The sequence below is a fragment of the Pteropus alecto genome, unplaced genomic scaffold (genome assembly GCF_000325575.1).
Source record: "Pteropus alecto unplaced genomic scaffold, ASM32557v1 scaffold21, whole genome shotgun sequence".
In the NCBI taxonomy this organism is placed as follows: domain Eukaryota; kingdom Metazoa; phylum Chordata; class Mammalia; order Chiroptera; family Pteropodidae; genus Pteropus; species Pteropus alecto.
This window is the reverse complement of record NW_006436282.1, coordinates 8449809-8469915: the sequence shown is the minus strand read 5'-3', so window position 1 is coordinate 8469915 and position 20107 is coordinate 8449809. Positions and strand designations below refer to the sequence as shown.

Sequence of the window (20107 nt, the reverse complement as noted above, 5' to 3'; positions counted from 1 at the left end):
GGCTAGGACCAGTTCTAGAGTTCAGTAGTCATGAATCCAACTGTGAAAGAAGAAGCTGAGAAATAAGCTGAAGGTTAAGATATTTCAGGTGGTAATAATGTTTTAATTTATGTGTTAAAAAATATTTAGATTTGTAACTTATATTAGGGATGATATTAATTTTTAAGGATAAATAGACTCTTTCACTGGTATGTCAGTAAACATTACCAAACAAATGAAAGGAGATGGGAATCTTTCTGTTTCCTCTATTTCCTAGTGCCCACTACTTAGTACCAGAATCACTAAGGCAGGCTCCAACCAGACTGCCTATCATGTGTTGGGGAACGAAACTGTGCCCAAAGTCAGAGCAGTACAGTGACTCCAGGTACTCTTCTGTGCATTGCTGATGTTTTTAAGGGTTTGGTTTTAACTGATCTTGTGTAGTTCAAAAATTGAAGTGCTTAAATTATTACTACTAGCTCATTTAGCAAAATATGAGCTATTGAGGAAAAAGTGCCTTTTCAAAATTATTGAGTCTTAGAAACAAATTTTATTTTTATATGACCACCCTATATATTTTCCTATAGCAGTTACCACCTGAATTGAGCACTATATCAGAAGATGGAAAAGAATACCAGTTGAGAATAGAGAGCACGATTCCTGTCGTTTGTTCTGAATTCAGTGAGCTTGATTAGGAATGCAAAATCTCAACTAAAACTGAAAACTGTTGATCAAGGTAATGGATGCTAAATTCATTTAATTTTATTATTAGATTTCAAATAATAACTAATGCTTTTTTTCTAGAGAAAGTCACTGTAGTGTACTCACATAATTAATTATGTTGCATGTATATATCAAAGTACACTTCAATCATATTAGTAATACTGGGCCAAATTTTTGATTGCCAGAGCAATCCACATTTATCCCTCCTGGGCTCAGAGTATAAATAAACAAAAATAAATAAATAATGAACAATATCCTCCTCCCCCTCCTCTCCTTTCTTTTTCTGTCTCTTACTCCTTTTCTCCACCTTCTCATCTTCTCGCTTGTTCTTCTCTTTGCTTTGTTTTCAGAGACCGAGGGACAAACTGCTCTTTTAAAATTTTCCAAATTATCCTTTTGAGTGTGATAAATGATGCTAAAAGTTCAAGCTTATGCACCATGGATCTCATAACGCATTCTGCGCACTTTTCTCCCTAATGTAAGCTTATGTTTGGGAGCTTTTGTTTTAAAACTCTTCTATTTAAATTAGTAATTATATAGATTGTATTATATATGGCCTCATATATGTCACTGTCACAGTCATGTAGAAAGTTGAAATTCTCCTAAAGAATGAAAAAATATGCGGAGACAAACCATATACTCCAGTGATAGGAGTTTTTTTTTTTTTTTTTTGGTCTTAAGCCTCTGAAGCAGACACCAAAGTACGTAAGAGATACATAAATTAAGATATATAAAACCTCTAGGAGAGACTACAATTCTGTTTGCATACCTTTTCACCATAGGATATAAAATTCTGTTTTGTAAATACACCAAATACTATGTATCTAGGTCTTCATATCTATATTATTTCTACTTAAATCAGAGAAACAAAAGGATAAAAATGCTAGTAGAAGAAGTCTCATGGGAATGATATGCCAGGAAAAGAGGTAATACGGAGGTAGAAAGTGGAATCAAGAAAGGCAATCCTAAAATGCTTGACAATAAACAGACTTAGTAGATCATACCCACCTACTTAATCAAATTTCAGGAGCATCATGAGCAACACTATATTTTGAAATCTAGCCCAGAAACATGAAATTAAGCCCTCTGTCTCAAACTGTTTGACACAATTCTACTTCGAACTACCTCTGAAAAAGCATATGATGCAAATTTTACTACAGTTGATGAGAGGGAAAAAGAAGAGGATGATATTATTGATATTTTCCAAAACTGTATTAGGCAAAGATTTCCTTCAGTTACAAATGTACTTTAAACTATACTTGCATGCTCTCGATTCTTTCAACAAGACTAGCATTGTTATAGTGATATAAAAACAGCCTAAATGTATTCCTACATTTTAGAAGTTTGCACGTTCTTATTCTTTGTCAATTAAAAATAATTTTCATACTCTTCTAGAAAGAAATTTCTGGATTTTATTCTGTATATTCCTCATCTCATCTTTAAGTGTATTTCCATTACATCTCCACTTTCATAGAGAACAAGTTAGTGTCCCCTACTGTTCTTCTACAAAGACAGGCTGTTTTTTCACAGGTTTAATGAGACACAATACTTGGCCTTCATACCATAGACCAGGGAAAATGATGTCAGGGGCTATATCTAAACCAGATAGAATTCCATATTCACCATAGTGAGCTGGTTAAAGTTTGCATGTTTCTATTGCCTTTAACGTGCATAGGAAAAGTACATATTAGAAAAAAAATGCATGAAGAGAAGCTTTTTCAGAAATTTTGAATCTACTACAAATATAATTTTATAACTGAAAATGATGTGTGAAAGAAAGTTTTTAACAACTTTTTTCTTCCTCTTTGATTCTCAGAAGGACTTTGTAATTATTAGTTGGAATATGTGTAAACTTCCTTTGTAGACAGTTTCTGCAGGAATCTACTCTTTTTATTTAGTTACAAATTCCTGGAGTTCCTTCTTTCCCTTCTGTTACCACCTTCTTTCCAAATTATTTTGTCTTGTTCTTTGTTCCATACGCAAGGGAGCATCTTGAGGTTCTAAATATATTGGGACATTTGGGAGATATAGAGTTTATTACAGACAGATACGCTACCTTAATTTGTTTTGACTTTTTATTTTTTCAGATGATGAACCCTGTATCAATAATTAAACCTGTATGATGAACTCTGTATCAATAATCACTGTTATCACTTGACAATGGACAGAATATAAGTGAAAGCCCTAAGAAATATTACAGACATATCTGGACACAAGGCACAGTTCTTACGCAGAAAAAAATTTCAAATTTTGTTACTCAGTGCTAGAATTATATATTTTTTTTTTACAGAAACAAAGGTGATGTTTATATACTTTTTTTGAATTTTATCCAGGTGCATATGAATTTATTATCTTATTGTAAATAGTAATATACATCTATACATTGAAGTTGATTAACTATTTGTAAAGATCAGGTAGAGTTCAATAGCATTGGTTTTATTTAGACAAAAAAAATAAGAATAATCTATCGATGTTTCATGTTAATCAAGTTATTATATGTTCTGATTGGAATATTCCCTTAGAAAATTTTTCAATGTATTTTTTTCCCATAAAATAGGCAAAGAACATCTAGGCTTAAATTTGGCATTGTCTTCCTGTCATGTGGACCTTCACTGGACATCATCCTATGCTGATGGAACCTACAGTCATGCTCTTGAGTACTACACTGCTGTAGTAGATGTTTCTCTAGATGGAAATAGAGTTATAGACATTATAGTGAAACCTATAGTTAATGAATTTTTCCTGTGGAACAGCTACATTCCAGACAGCATCCAGGTTGACAAATTACAAAAATATTTTCACAATTGAAGCTTTAAAAAAGACATGTGTATTTTATCACTATACCTTATAAACTTTTCAATTCAAAATTATTTAATGATTTCAATTTTTAAATGATTTCATTTTTCAATAATTAATTTAAAAATCATTGAGATTACTAAGCAATTTATTGTATATCATTAATTAACAATTGATAATATTTACTGCAAATATCTTTGCTTTTAAGATCAGAGTAAAGGATGTCCCAACTGCTTACTGCTATTTATTTACTGAACCACGTATAATTGTATTCAATGGCAGGTAATTTCCTGAAAGTTTTTCTTTTAGTAATTTGTGTTTCTTTTGGATTTTGTTGTTGTTGTTGTTTTTAACATCATACTACTTATTATTTCTTAGTCTTATCCAGTGAAAGGTAAGAAAGAAAAGCATTTATAGACATCACTGGCTTATTTCAAAATACTAATTTATTTGTGTGGAATATTTTTTTCTTTAAAATCTAATTTTAGTAAATATGTGGATTAGTTGTGAGGCTGAATTTGTGAAAATGAAGATTCTTACACATACAATCATTTTAGCTTGACTATTTTTAATAGTGCTTAAATTGTTTGCTCTAGAGATTACTGTTATTGCATTTTTCCATACTGAAAAAATCTTAAAGGTTTAAGGCAAAAAGATTAAACTAACCCATTATAATTATTTTTATAAAATTAATCACTTCTAATTCATGGAAAGGATACTCAGGGGAAAAACTACTGTAGCCATAATGAATATTTGGATAGCTGCCTCTGGAATGTGAAGTAAAATGGGCAAAATGACGAAAAAGCAATCTAAGCTATCTTACTATTAATATATGCAGAGAAGGATTTAAATTCAGTTATACTGAATTCATGATTTTGAGATGTCTCTGAAGAAAATGACAAGAACACCTCATTGTTGAGTCAAAATTTTCTTCATGATACAAAGTAATTTATTCTTTTAAAAAAATTGTAATGTGATTATTATTAGTAAAATTATTCAATATTAGAGAAAGATATATATTCTCTCCAATGACAAATGATACTGCAGAAGTTTGAATAAGTGTGAAAAGTTGTGGGAACTGGTCCTACATGCAAGAATCCTTTATGGTTTTAATTAAAGTCTTAGAAGTTTTAGTGGAAAAACCTCGAGAAAGCAGAATAGTGATTAATTTAATCCATTATAATACAACAAGATGAATTGTGCAACAACTAAGTGACAAACCATGTTCTAAGTGCTGAGGGTATGGCAGTGAACAAAACAGACTGATACTCAACTCTCATAGAACTTAACTTTGTAGAGGTAAAGAGATATATACACAATTAATAAAGGAAATATATCGTGCATCTGAGGAAGATAGGTGCTATGAAGAAAACTAAAGCAGGGGTAGAAAAAAAAGACTGGAAATAGGAATTGTTTGAAATGGTGAAACAAAAGTTAGTGAGGAAGATTTAGGTGTTTATTACTACTTTGTTTTATTCAGTGCTCTATAAATAAATGCTCAGGATATATAAAGCTATTATAAATATTGATTTTTCATTTTTGTATCAAAATATACTGAATGCATAGAAATAAATTTAATACACATTTCTGGCTAACCACATACTATTGTGATATTTCATACTAATTCTTAATGCAACTTACATTTTTAATGATAGGGTATACAATAATTTCAATACTGGAATGTTTGTGCTTTATAAGAGTATGTCACATGATTTTGAAGTTCATGTATGTCAGTGGGACTGTGGAAGCTTTCACTATCCTGTGTCATGTAACTGCGGATTCGTTGCCGAAGAAGAAGGTGATGTAGTTACTTTCGATATGTGCGGTGGCCAGCTACCTGAATCACAGCCGTATTTATCTATAAAGAGCCAGTTTGAAATCAGCAATATTAAGATAAGTGAATCTTACTTAGAAAGAAAAGTCACAGTATGTATGATTCTTTACTGTTAAAATTTATCATTCTCAGCATTATTTATTTATATATATTTTTTAAGAAAATAGCATGTAGATTAACACTAACTTTAGGAGTAAAATTTTTAAAAGTCACAGTATGTATGATTCTTTACTGTTAAAAGTTATCATTCTCAGCATTATTTATTTATATATTTTTTTTAGAAAATAGCATGTAGATTAACACTAATTTTAGGAGTAAAACTTTTTTCACTTACTACATACAAAAAGATAGAACATAGTTATAACTTTGTCAAATTTAAACTTCCTTATTTAAAATTTCAATATGATAACATGGTGGGTTATTCATAAAAATATTTGACAGTGCCTAATAAATGGTATATTTGACAGACATGAAATATATATAACTAAAAATAAATACTCAGGAATAGCTAAACAAGTTTTGAAATGACTACAGATGGTTCTGTCTTAGGAATAGGCTGGTAGATACATGGAAGAGATTAGAAAAAGAGGGAAAAGAGCCAAGATTATAAAGTAATTAATAGTTTTAAATAAAATTTTATATCTGTGAGATATTTGTATTTTTAAGTCATCTTCCTTTCATATTCCAAAAAAGTAAATTCCATCTGGATAAAAATTAAATTTAAATGAAAGTGATAGGTGACCATTTCTATAACATTGAGATGAACAAGAATTTTTAGCATAACTTTACATATTTGAATTTTATCATCAAAAAACAAAATGTAAATAAAAAATTGGGAAAATATTTGCTGCATATAAAACATACAAGTTATAGAGAACTACTCATATATCACCGATGTATAATAAGCACTCCAATTAAAATGAGCAATATAAAAAGGTAATTCACGAAAGAAATAAAACTGGAAAATATGTCCAAAAGTACAAATAACCAACAAAAATATAAAAACTACTATCTTATTAGTAATCAAAGAAATTCAAATCAAAGATCTCTCACACAATATTGGCAAGAGTAGAAACAGTAGTTATAGTCTCTCCAGAGGACATATATATGATTGACATAAATATGTATACATAAATTGGACCTATGCCTGTCATTTCCTTTATATATTGAGAGAATAAATAAATTTGCTTTTATTTTCTTCACTAATAGCTTTTTTTCTTAATCCATATTGAATATTGCTTAAACAGCTTTTATTTCTGTATTTTAGTTTCGGTTTTCTTCTGGAGCATTCATCCGTGCTGACCTTAGTGAATGGGGCATGAGTCTCACAATCAGAGCTCCTAGCTTAGATTACAGAAATATTTGGGGACCTATGATGAAAACCCAGAAAATGATTTCCATGACAAAAATGGAATCAAAATTGATCAAACTTTTAATAATTGTTTTGCTGTTATTAATGAATGGAGGTAAGAAAGAGAATGATTTTTATTTGTTATTGTATTAATATTTAACTTAAAAGGAGTGGTGACACAACACTCTGCTTTTTTTGAAACATCTAATTGGAAAAAAAATGTTCATGTCAAAATTACTATTCTTTTCTGTTTTCCTTGTGGAAAAATTTTACCAGGAAAAAGCATGTTTGACACCATGCCAATCTCTCTGCGATCTCCTGAAAAACTGTCTTATTGTAGCTGCTCCTTGGACACCACTTCATTGTATTCATCTTCTAATTACCTGGACAGTGTTTCTCAATCAGATATTGTTTCAGATTGCAAAGACCTCAAAGATATCAAATTCTCTTCCTTAATACCAAAACTAGATATCACCTCTAAATATATTAATTTAGAAGCTCTTGTCAGAAGGAAAAACAAGCATATTTTCTAGAGAAGAAAATAATTTGAATTTCTTTCCTCAAGAAACAAAGGACATGAACCTAATCAAACTGGATTTAAATTTACAAAAACTTCCTGAAAATGGGAAACAAGATGCACTAAAAACTTTGGGCAATGAGACACACACACAGAGCCAGCTTAACCACAGTTAAGAAACAGGGTGGCATCGACAAAACAGGTGGACACAGCAAAATGTTTATGAGTTTCTTCCTTTGTTTGCTTTCCAAAGTCTCAACCAGAGTGACCTGGGAGAATTTACTTATTTTTTCTCTGAGGAACATACAGAGGATATCCACAAAGAGTTTGTCCCCATGTGGCCCACACCCTCTGGCTGCACAGAATACAGCTTGTTGGTATTGTGTCAACAGACTCTAGCCAACTCCAGCATAGAAAAGCACTGCCTTTCTTGGAAAGAGACTAGACAGTGTTAAGGATGTTCTCCTAAAACATGGTCTTAGCTGGGCAGAAGCAGGTGTGGCCCTTTTAGAAAATAAATGTGAAAGGATTTTTGAAAGAGGGGAAATAAAACACAAAAGAACATGGCAAATTGATTGAAAACATTCTCTTGGTACTGAAATGCCCTAATTGATGCTGTGGTGATGGGCAGTGTATGCAATAGGCATGCACATGTTCCCCAGGCTTTAGTTCCTATGATTGCAGTGATTCACATGGTAAGAACTCATTACTTTGATATTGTGAATGTTACATCTTTGTTCTTTTTTACCTTCAGGATTTTAACAGGGTTTGTTCAGATAATACAGGGGGATAAAACAAATTATATTAACTAATATAGTAATAATTTTTCAAAAATGTCACATTTTATTTAAAGTAAAAGCTGAAGTATAAGGCACAATGTGATCTACCACAATATCTGTCAACAGTCATATTCTACTACTATCGCTCTCACTCATATCACTCCTCCCACTTTGGTCTCTGTGCTATTTGTTGAAAATTCCTGGTTATCTTGACCTAGGGGCCTTGGCACACAGCTGGTGCCTCTACTGGCAGAAAATAAGTTTTTCTAGAACCCAAATTTAGTATTTTTAAAGCATTGTTTATAATATTTCACTAATTATACTAATTTTTTAAATTTTTCTCTATAACCCACTTATATGGGACAGACTTTGTCTCAATATATTAAAGAAAGACATTTTCCTCCTACCATGTTTTCCAACTGCAGACTTTTCCATCTCAGTAAATGCACAGTTCATTCCTCTAATTGCTCACATTAAAAATGTATAGTCGTCTACAGCCATGCCACCCTGATCAAGCCGATCCCATCTGATCTCGGAAGCTAAGCAGGGTTGGGCCTGGTTAGTACTGGATGGGAGACCACCTAGGAAGACCAGGTGGTGTAGGCGTAAAAAAAATTAAAAATAAAGGATTGTAAGCTGACAAGATCCTTGCAATCTGTGAGGTCAACCAAGAGTTGCTTCGCCTATTAAAAAAATGTATAGTCATTTTGACTTTTCTTTTTTTCCTCATCCTCATGTCTAATTCATTAGTAAATCCATTAATACGTTAGGAAATACGTTAGAAAATCCAGCTCTAGCTTCAAATAATTTTATTTTTTTTCCTGCTACAGTCTACGCCACCATTATCTATTACCTGAGTTATTATAGATTCTCTCGATTTTATACTCTATGTGCAGCTAAAATGATCCCTTTGAAATATAAATCAGACCATATTACTTCTCTACTTAAAACCTTATAATGACTCTCCATCTCCTTCCAAGTAAAATGCACAGTCCCTACCATGGCCTGGAAGACCCTATGTAACCTGAAGCTCCTCTCTCATTGAATTCATCTACCATTCTCTCCGCAACTCACTGTTCTCCAGTGTTCTCAAGTGGCTGCTGGCTGTCCTCACAGAGGCCAACCTTCTCCTAACTCAGGACCTTAGTACTTACAGCTCCCTCCACTGGAGCATTCTTCCACCACAACCTTCATGACTGACTTCTTTTTCATCTCTGTTCAAATATCATATTACAAGATAATCCTTTCAAGTCATTTAAAATGAAATACTTTTTCTCACACAACCCTATAGTCTTTATCATACTTAATATAGTTAATATACTTTTTTCTCCATAGACTTGAAAATACTTATATGCTTTATATTCATTTTTCATTTGTTTATTTTTTGTCTTCACATTATTAGTATGCAAGTTATGTGAAGTTAGGAATTTTGTTGTATTCATTACTGTATTCCCAGTACTTAGAATAATACCAGAAAAATAGAAGTTGCTCAATAATCATTTGTTAAATATACAAAGAAATAAACTAACATTTTTTAAAAATTTTTTGTAGATGTTTCTAGGGTTCTGGGTACACCTACATTATGGTTTTGTATCCTATTGCTAGTAAAGTTATACTCACTTAGATATTGCCAGTACTTAGACAAAATTACTTTTATGTATTGCATTGATCTATTTTGACAACCAGATCTTGCTTATGTAATATGTGATCTTACTAAGACCGGAGATATAACCAAGTGAAGGTCAGTTAGCTCTGATGGCTAGAAGAAATTTTTCTTCTATGACTGAGAAGTACACCTAAGATTATGGTAGCATGCACAATAGCAATAATACATAAAAACATCACCAATATTAGAATGATAGCATACATGAATTTTGATAACTCTTTTCTAAAGTTTAAATTAAAGATTTAAAAAAATGTTTAATACATTACATTGTTTACTACACTATTTTATTACAAAAATATTTTTCTTATAACCCATATATTGGACATAAACCAAAATTCCAAAACCAAAATGTAAGCTATCATAGTAGTAATTTCTTAATATTTGTCCTTAATTGATATCAACATTAATTAAAACATTAATTAAACCTGTGTATTTAGGCACTGGTAGTATCTGTCATACTATTTTTATTAGTTTGATGATAGATAACATCTCTTTTCATATAAGATTACTCTTAACATTTAATGGTTTAATTACTGTATTAATATGTGGGATAGACTTTGAAATATTATTTTACATGTTTTTAATTTGGCCCTTGAAAATTATTATTTTTTGCTGAAATTAAAGAATATATGTCTTATTTTGTTATCATTTTTTTTCCAAAGACAAGACTCCTGAAATTATAGAGCTTGAGTATGCTGGATTCTGTAATGTTTGAAAATATAATTGTATGATGGCGAGAGTTTTTAGTCAAGGCTTCAAAGAATCACTTTCATTTAAATGTGAAGTTACTAAACGGCAGGTATGTTCACTACAGAGTTGAAAAACAATTAAGTTTATGAGTTATTCAGATTAATTTTATTTTGGATTAGTTTGGTGTATCAATTAGTAACATAATCCCAAAAGGTATTATAGCCACAGAGAGGTGAACAGAAAAATGATTAAATTGCTTAACCTTTAAGCTTTCCTATTTGTTAACTCTAGTAAACTATCACAGATGCGACTACTCATTTTGAACATACCTTATTTTTGATGATTATTAATAGTCTTATTTTTCTTATTTTTTTTTATTCAAGTAGAATTTTATTTTAAAGAAAGCTCTTTGAATTTAGAACGTTTTTACATAGGTAAGTTAAAAACAAAACAGCAAATCATATTTTAACGTTCTTTTTATTTTTCTCTAAATCGATAAAACCAAATGTAATCCTCAGACTGAAAATTTACAGGAGGAAATAACTTTTGTATATGTTTTTTGTCAAATAGTTATACTAAAGATGTATGTTTACTTCAGGATTTTATGAGTACAATCTTTCTGAGTCATGAAATATTTTAACGTCAATGAAATAATAAGTTACACAATAGAAAATGTAATATATGTATAAATTTATTTGCTTCAATGTCACTCAGGAGAGTAGATATTTTATTTTTCTTGGCAGAATAAATTATATGACATTACTCTACTATTAAATGATTTGCCAAGAGAGAATTTTATAGCTTATATTCTCTTGGAAAGTACATTTTGTACTTACTTTTAGGCATATTACTGGCTGTAATGTTTATTCTCAAACAGTTTCCCTCCTCCAAAGAGCTGATAAATAGAGTACATTCTGGAATTCTCTAACACACTATATTGAGCTATAGAAAAAAAAATATATGTTTACTAGCCAAAACCAAATTTACTTAGATTAGCTATTTTCTTTTTCCATCCTGTTCGGTGTTTATGAATTTCCTTTGTCATCCAATTAGGTTTATTTTTAAATACCTGTACTCCATTGTGAATTTCCTGCACACTCTGGTTGATTTTTGTTATTTACTTGTTTGGAAGGTATGCAAAATATTGTCATGGTTCCAAGAGCTGACACCATTCAAAAGGTATACACAGAGAAATGTCACTGTCTTCTCATCCCTATCTCCATCCCCTGAAGGTGTCCACTCTAATTATTTTCTGGTATAATCTTAATGTATTTCTTTTGTACAAAAGAAAAGGTACATCCCTCTCTTTTACATGAAGGGGAACATATTATAGATGCTCTTTTCTACCTTGGAAGTAATAATTTTAAATATTTGTAGCTAGAGATCAAACTACCAATGTTTTTCTTCACTCCCTCCTGAAAAAGCAACCTCTACAGAATTTCTACAGAATCTCAGTTTTAAACTTAATTATAGGATTAAATTTAAGTTGTTATCCTAGAAATGAATGACCCTTCATGATCTGGCTCTCGCCTGTTTTTGGAGACATGAACATCCTTCATGTGCTGTACTAAAATACCATGCTGTTCCATGCATCCCTGTCTTTTCATATGCTATTCCCTTCAGCCAAGCTGAAAAGCATTCTCTCCATTTCTGCTCCCAGTGTCAGGAAGAGAAATGTCATTTTTTTTTTGAAGCCTTCCTTGACTATGCTAGTTAGGCTTAATATCTTCTTTCTCTCTCACTATACCTTATTTGAATCTTGGTTATAGCAATAATAAAAATATGTTTTATTTGTCTTTTCCTGTTATCTCTCTTCATCAGCACATGTAGATACTCTCAAATACTGATGAATGGCAAAGAAATAGAACCCTATTCATTGCTCATTTTGGGTAGGGCCCTCCAAACAGAGGGATGGAAATGACCCTTATATTCCCAGTCGTTGGTTGCAGTCTTGTTTTAACACATGAAACCAAGAGACACTGTATTCATCTAAGTGTCAATATCATGACTACCCTGAGACATTGTTGTCAAGCTCCTCTGCTAGAGGGGAATCACTGACAAATCTGCTAGACTGGACTGTATAATCCTCTTAAATATGGAGATTCATACTGAGGCCCACTCTCAATTATCAAATCTTTAGCAAGATAGTTTCTACTAGCTGCAGATTAGCATGTTCTTGCCTTCCTTTCCTTTTCCTACTGATTTTCAATATTGAAGTATCAGCAAGCTCCATGACCATTTTTTGAATGATTAAAAGCATTCTACAGTACAAATTTTCAAAATATCGAAATCTAAATTTTGGCAATGAAATATATCCTTTCAGTTTTCTATGTAGTTACCAGTACCCAGAAAATTATTCTGTTTTTTTTTTCTCTTTAGATCCCAATCCGTTTTCAATACTGAAAAATACTTAATGTATAGGTTAATCATGACATACCAGTGAATTAATATTTTTTATAAATTTATTTTAATTAGTTGCAAGTATACAGTACATTAGACATTTATATAGTTTATAAAATGATCCCAATTGCTCCTTCTCTCCTCTGGTTTTCCACCTAGCCAATATATTAATGCTAACTGCATTCCCTAAGCTGTGCTCCCCATCCCTGTGACCATCTATCAACTACTAATTTGTACTTTTTTAACCCTTCATCCATTCTCCCAGCCCTCAACTGCCTCCCCCATCCATCACTAAAATTGTCCACTATATTTGTGAGTTTATTTTTGATTAGTTTGGTTTTTTTTTGTTCCTTATATTCTATATATTAGTGAAATCATATGGTATTTATCTTTGTTTGACTTATTTCACTCAGCATAATTATTAAATACAGTGAACTGAGTAGGATTTATTTTGTTTCAAGTTACATAAATTAATTTGAACTATCTTGAGTAAAAATTATTTATCATGAGGACCGTATGTTTCTCACAGAATCAAGGATAAAAATGTAGCTCAATTCTCAGAGAAAAACACTACGGAGACTCAGTATGTATGCATTTAAAATGTGTGTGATGTATCTGTCTGTCTCAGTTCTGTTTTTCTGAGTCTGTGGGCTTCATTTTTCCCTTTCACTAGATACTGGCTTTGGCCACATAGTAAAAAACATAGCTGCCAACAGCTCCATAGTTTTGTTTCTTGCTACTCAAGACATCAGAGGCAGAATTGCCCAATGTCCCCTCCAGTACAAAGTTAATATCTCAAGTAATCTAAGCATTGGATCAGCTTAAGTCTACCCTTGGACCAGTCAAGTGTAGTCAGGGAAGTGGGTCATATAAAAGGTTCTGTGGGAACATATGAAGGGAGGGCAGAATAGACAGTTTTAAGTAGAAGTGGAAAGTGGGAGCTTTTTCAGGAGAAGTTACAAAGTTTGTGGGCAGAAAATCAGTGCACTCTGTGTCATCTACTTAATCAAGCGTGTTTCCTCTTGCTACAAAAGTCATTACATAGTGATCCATTGTATATATGGCCAATATTGGTAACTTCTTTGATTTGAACTGCAAGAAAGGTGTGAGTCATTAGGAGCAGTTTACATCAGATAAAGATGTATACATTTTTTATTATTCTGAATGAAACTCACTTTTGTTAATTTATTATATATTTCATAATACCAGGTATTTTCAAATTTGTATGTTGACCAAATTTGTATGTAATTCACTAGCAAAATATTCCTATACTTTAACAGAGTTTGTTTTCTCATTATGCTTTCAGTAAAATAGCAGTAAATGGGTCCTTGGAGAAGCTGTCTATGCACATACTGTTTTTCAAAACAGCAGAACTGTTGATTGTCAGCTGCCTATTGATATTCATCAGTCTGGTATCATGGATCTCATGGGTGAAAAATCAATTATGAAGTGGCAATTAAAGGTAAAAAAGAAAAGATATCCATATATTTACACATAAAGACTTATGTATTAAAATTTCATAATTTATGAAGCTACATTTGGAACAAATTATCTTATGACAGAACTACATCTCACAGGTATCTAATGATGGTCACAGCTTCAGTAATCCCAAAATAATGATCATATATGACGGGCTTGTGAAATTTGTGGTCTCTATGAAAAGAACTCATGCACTACAAAGGTATGTATTTTTTCACTTATTTTTACACTTTCATCATAGACATTTTCATTTTCCATGTCAACATATTAATGTAGTTTTAAAACCTTCATATCTGAAACACTAATACAGAAAATTCTTCCTTAAATTTATACAAGGTTAATTGAAATTGTTACTCTGTCCCTAACTCTTGTTCCAAATGGCAAGGAAGAGATTTCTACCCTTAACATTTTGAAATGTTACATACCTTGTTTTTTAAGTTGTTATAATCATTTTCCAAAAGATATCTCTTTGTGGTTACCTAATCTCTTTGTGGCAAATGACATGCATTTGCGTAGGGTCTGTAAAAAGTATAGGACTAGCATTTTTACAGAGAATTTTTTGTGTCAACTAAATTCATTAAACCATGTAAATACCTACCACTTTAGAGGTACAGAACAACACAGCCTGAGCTGAATCCTCATAGCCACACCCTTTTATCTATATCCACTCTACTGGGTTTATCAACAAGTCTCTCTCACATGGCAGGTGCATATTTCACAGATGCTATGGATCTAATATCACTTGGCTCTTTAAAACTTAAGGATACATCAAATAATATTTACGTGTATAAAAAATTTAAAATATTATTTTGAAATTTTAAATGTTTTTTAAGATTAGCAATCAGAATCTATCAATAAGAATGTTTTTGTTTTTGAATTGTTTTCTATTTTCCCCGAAATATTTTATTTCTACTTGTCCTTCAATAAGTACTTTAAAATTATATTATTCATGGTTATTTTATCCTCTTGAGCTATTTTGTTCTAATTTTTATGCAATGTTCCAAGTAATGTCAAAGGAAATTTTATAAAGTGAACTAAATTTATATACCCTTAACAAAATTTAGTCTTCTTCCCAGGTTAGAAATAATTGTTACATTTAATATTTCTGTGCATGTCAGCATTTCTTTCCACTATTTTGTATAATGATATTCATTGTCATGTGTAGATAATTATGCCATGGATCTAGTTTAGTTTTGCTATATTCACAGCACATAGTGGACTCCTAGAAGAAGGGAGGATAACTATAAACTAATGTGATTCTATAAGATGTGCTGGAAATAAAGATCTGTTTCACTTTTTTTAATATATATATTAATAAAACACTTTCAACATGAGTTTAGTAGTAAAAAGGATGGAAAGAAAAAAAATTTCTTCTATGTTATTTATAAGCTATAAATTATAATTCTGCTCAGAGATCCAACTATATGTATTTTCTTATTTTCTCCATACTGATCTGTTCCATGAGCATTTATACATAAAGGAAATTATTTGTTTCCTAACACGCATTTATGACTAGAAGATATGAAAAAATTTGTCCTAACCAAAAGAGATTTATGATATACTTTCATTGGAATCATTGATATATATGCTGCTCTTCTTCTTTGTAAATTTTTTTTTTTTTCAGAACACTAACTATATCTCGATTGGTGTTTTTCTGTTTTAAAAATTATTTTTAATTTTTTATTAGGAAAATATTTGCATTATTGATGGCCTCTGCTACATTGAAGGAGATAAAGGTCCTACCAGCCCTTGTTTGATTTGTAGACCTAAGATTTAAAAATTTACGTGGTAATTTTTAGAAAGTTATTCTTTATTAATTTAAATATTTGTTATAGAACATAATTTTAAGTGATTTTTAAACCACAAGTTACATAAATGTGTTTAACATGAACACTGTATTTAGTTTCATAACTGCATAATTTACTCTACTGGAAGGAAATATAATATGAAATGTTTTTATTTTATATAATCTCTATGATTATACTACATTAGGGTATGGGATTTGTATTTTAATATTTGATAAGGAAAGCAAATGTGAATTATTAATGAAAGAAATGGGAATTGTTAATTCAACTACACACAATTTGTCCAAGTCATATTGCTACTAGCAAAATGGCCTCTCAAACACCACTTAAGTAGTCGAAATGTCTATCAGTAAAGATTGATGGGTTTTGTGGAGAGAGAACATTACTTTGACACCAAAAGTCTAAATCCTATTGTTAGCCTCGCCTCTTTTCAGTTTTGTGACAAGGCATTTAAAACCATTTAAGTGCCAGAAGCCACATATTTATCACTTGTTAAATAAGATTATCTGGACTTGATAATGTACAGCATGCCTTCCAGCCCCATCATTCTGTGACTCTGTGAGTATAATATTGGTACAATGTCTGGATACTTCATCACACTAAAAAAAAAAAAAAAAACCAAAAACAAATTAGAGTCACATATCATACAATTTCTTCACTTCCCTAAATACAACTATGTATAATTCCACATGGGTATTCCTCGCATTCTCTTTCAGTAGTCAAAAGACCAGGCATCATAAGATACAAGATATAATTACTAATAATTACTCCCTGGTCCAATGTAATTTTATCTAAGGGAGTCCTAAAACCTTATATTTATATAGTACTTTGTAATATCACTATATATGTTATTGTATGTGCAAATTTAATTACTGTGCCAAACCATATGTCAGATGATTCATTGCTCAGATGCAAGACTTATGAAATATTATGGGAACACAATGGAAATTCGGGGGAGAATTTAGTGCAAGAGATAAGGGAAACCACAATATAACTTCTGAATTGGTATCTATGTTTTTAATGGCTTTGGTATTCTTCAAAGACTCACAATGTTCAAACATATAATGGGTCTTGAAATATGTGTTCCAAACCCCTCATATTGAGGTTGAGGAAGTTAAAATCAGTAAATCATGTAAATATATTTATATATACAGAGGAAGAATGGGAGCTAAAACTACTGTCTCTTAGCATCAGTGCTTTCTTGATGGAAGCAGAGTGTTTGTGCCTAGTGTAATGAAATAAAGCTATTCTTTTTATCTACTAAGCACATGGGCAAGAAAAATGGACATTTAAAATATAATACAATATAAAATATGTTTTAAATCTTTTCATGAGCACAAAGATAACGCTCTGTGCCCTAAAATGACCACCATTGCAGTGTGTGAGCTCAGCCACCACAAGGACTTCTGAGGAGCAGATGATTTGCAATGACTAATGGCTTCCAATTATTGTAATTGGTGCAGCAGATACATCAAGGAAAGTTCAGGAGAGCCAAATGAATCATCCACTCGTGGAGAGGAAGCGACAAATAGAGAAGGTAGGTGGGCGGGGAGTGTAGAGAAAGAAAATAAAGCTGAAAAGGACAGAGGGCAAATAGAGAATGAAAGCAAACAGTGAGACTGCCAACACTATTTCAGACAGAAGAGACAGTACATCCAATCTGGGCAATGCAAATGCATTTTATGCTATATTCAAAGTGTTTTCACATTCTCATAACAAAGCTTGAAGTTTGTACCTGTCATTTATGTTTACATTTTCTAAGAATGGGGTTGAATTTATTTGAAATGTTTTAGAAAAAGTGAAGACAGGTAATAGAAATTTTAGCAAATTTTAAACTTTATCAAAAGTCTGTCTCAATGGGAGCTCTCTGTATCAAACTTTTCCTCTTCCTTTTCTAAACAGATACAAAAAGTAAATGTTTTCTCTGTTACAGACAACCAAACCCTGTAATTCAAATACAGCAAGACAAATTACAGACATTTTATGGAGAAAACATTGTGTACCAGTTCATGGTTTTTGATCCAAAAGGCTCTGACATTCATTTTACCTTGTTCTCTTGTCCTGAAGAAGCAAATGTTTCCACTGCAGGACTTCTTATGTAGAAAGCATCTCAAACTCCCCAGCAACTCACTCTCCCCATTAGCAATGACTGCAACACTGAAACTAAGTCACAATTGAGGTATTATTTACAATTACATAAATGTCACTCAATTAATAACTATTTTAAATTTAAAATAAAATTTATATTCTGAATTAATGAATAAGAACTAAATTATTAAATATTTCATGGAAAATTAAACTGCCAAAATTTTGCTTATTTCTGTAAGAATTTAAAACCTTACAGAGAGGTTTAAGTCTAGAGCACAGAGCTGCATTACTAAATCCTAGACTATTTTCCTCTGGACTTAATTATGACAAGGATAGAAAACTCATTCATGTCATTAAATATGAAAGATCTATGATTAATCTAAGATTGATACCTGTCAATAAAATGTCACTGGCATCAATCTAAAGCCCACAAGAGTCCCCAGTCTTGGTGAGGTAAAAGGGTAAATTTTACTCATATAAACAGTTTGCAAGCCAGGAAGACAGAGCCTCCTGAAGACATCAAAAGCACACTCTGCTGCAATAAGCGGGAAGGCCACTTTTATAAGGAAAGTTCCCACCCTAGTCCCTGATTGGTGCATTTATATGCAAATTAGGATTCCAAATTTACACAATCTGATTGGTCCAAATAGCATTGTCTTGATTGGTTGGAGTTGTGCATTTTAATTGGTCATTATGGAGCTGCTCTAATTGGTCAGTAAAGATGCAAATGAGGATATAACCATGCAGTTCTGATTGGACAGGGCCTGTCTCAGCCTAGTAGTGGAAAGACAATCTCAGGAATTCCCTTTTAAGGGTCAGCTCAGATGGCAGGAACAAAGAGCAGGAGGCAGGCAACTCAGTCTGTCTTTTTTCTTGAAATGTGTTCATGTGAGGCATCTGCCAGCAATAGCTTCTAGACTCTGGTTATGCATTTCAGCCTCATTAACCACAAGGATCTCTTCTTGGCAGGTTATTTCTTTTCAGAGTCAACATGCTTTTATCTTTCAAGTGAAGGAATTTTAGATGTTGAATTATAAAATCAAGAATATAAATATAAGATTTGAAATAACTGAACTATGTCTTCTTTTTTAAATTGACTGTTTTGATTTTTGTCAGCTTCGAGCTCCCAATACTGTTCTTTTGTGCCCATATTCACTTGAAACTTGGGAAACACTTTCACACAGAAGTAATATTATGAAGGGCAGTTATGTACTATGTTGTGGTATCATGATAACCAAGTGACTGTTTACTATCTAGATTGGTGATTAACTTCTGTCCACCTTAAAGAATTTTTTTCTTGTGTTCCGCTTGCATTACAGAAATTGATTATCATATAATATTTAAAAAAATTATTTCTAGCATTTATATTTTGGATTGCTCTTGAGAGTAAACATAATTGTCTTATCAAACTATTTTTATATACTATTTTATATTAAATATACATATTTTTGCAAAAAATGTGTGATCTGGTCCTACTTGTACATAAACATACATGTCTATCATGACTTCTGGGCATAAACTGAAGATGATTTTATCACAAAATAAAGCATTTATTTTTTGTTTCTTTTCAGTTGACTGTGAAGTCTTGTGATTGCTTAAATGATGGATCATGTGTGTCTGATATTAAATTTCCTCCAAGAAATGGAGCATACCTGTGTGTCTGCTTTCCTGGCTTCCAGGGCAATCTTTGTGAAGTAGATGCCATTGAGTGCCAGTCGAACCCCTGTGGCCTTGGCAGGTGTATTGGTAGATTTCACAATTATTCCTGTGATTGTCCACCTGAGATCAAAGGTAAGTTTTGGTTCCTCATGAACAAAATTATTATGTGAACAAATTAGAAAGGAAAGCTCCTTAGAACCTTCATCTTTAGATTACCCAAGCAAATGGATGGTCTTAAAATTTTTAACACACATTTAAAAATTATAGTAAAAGTCATCACAAATATATTTGCTATCCATATCCCTTTTTTTATTGTAAATTTCTTGCATATATGTATTCTT

At 31.7% G+C, this 20107-nt stretch overlaps 1 protein-coding gene and 1 pseudogene across 1 annotated transcript in view; both read left to right on the top strand.

Annotated features, from left to right (window-relative positions):
- VWDE (von Willebrand factor D and EGF domains) overlaps positions 1 to 20107 on the top strand; it is a 63934-nt gene that overhangs the window by 18747 nt on the left and 25080 nt on the right. The window contains 20 exon segments of the mRNA XM_015589403.1: positions 570 to 689; positions 691 to 715; positions 3260 to 3477; positions 3707 to 3780; positions 5154 to 5424; positions 6600 to 6690; positions 6693 to 6798; positions 6949 to 7210; positions 7212 to 7624; positions 7626 to 7727; positions 7729 to 7895; positions 10308 to 10444; positions 14042 to 14197; positions 14313 to 14367; positions 14370 to 14416; positions 15902 to 16009; positions 16546 to 16577; positions 17953 to 18198; positions 19224 to 19293; positions 19679 to 19898. Coding sequence (XP_015444889.1) covers positions 570 to 689; positions 691 to 715; positions 3260 to 3477; positions 3707 to 3780; positions 5154 to 5424; positions 6600 to 6690; positions 6693 to 6798; positions 6949 to 7210; positions 7212 to 7624; positions 7626 to 7727; positions 7729 to 7895; positions 10308 to 10444; positions 14042 to 14197; positions 14313 to 14367; positions 14370 to 14416; positions 15902 to 16009; positions 16546 to 16577; positions 17953 to 18198; positions 19224 to 19293; positions 19679 to 19898 — 2920 coding nt within the window.
- Positions 8469 to 8585, top strand: LOC112479793 (annotated as a pseudogene).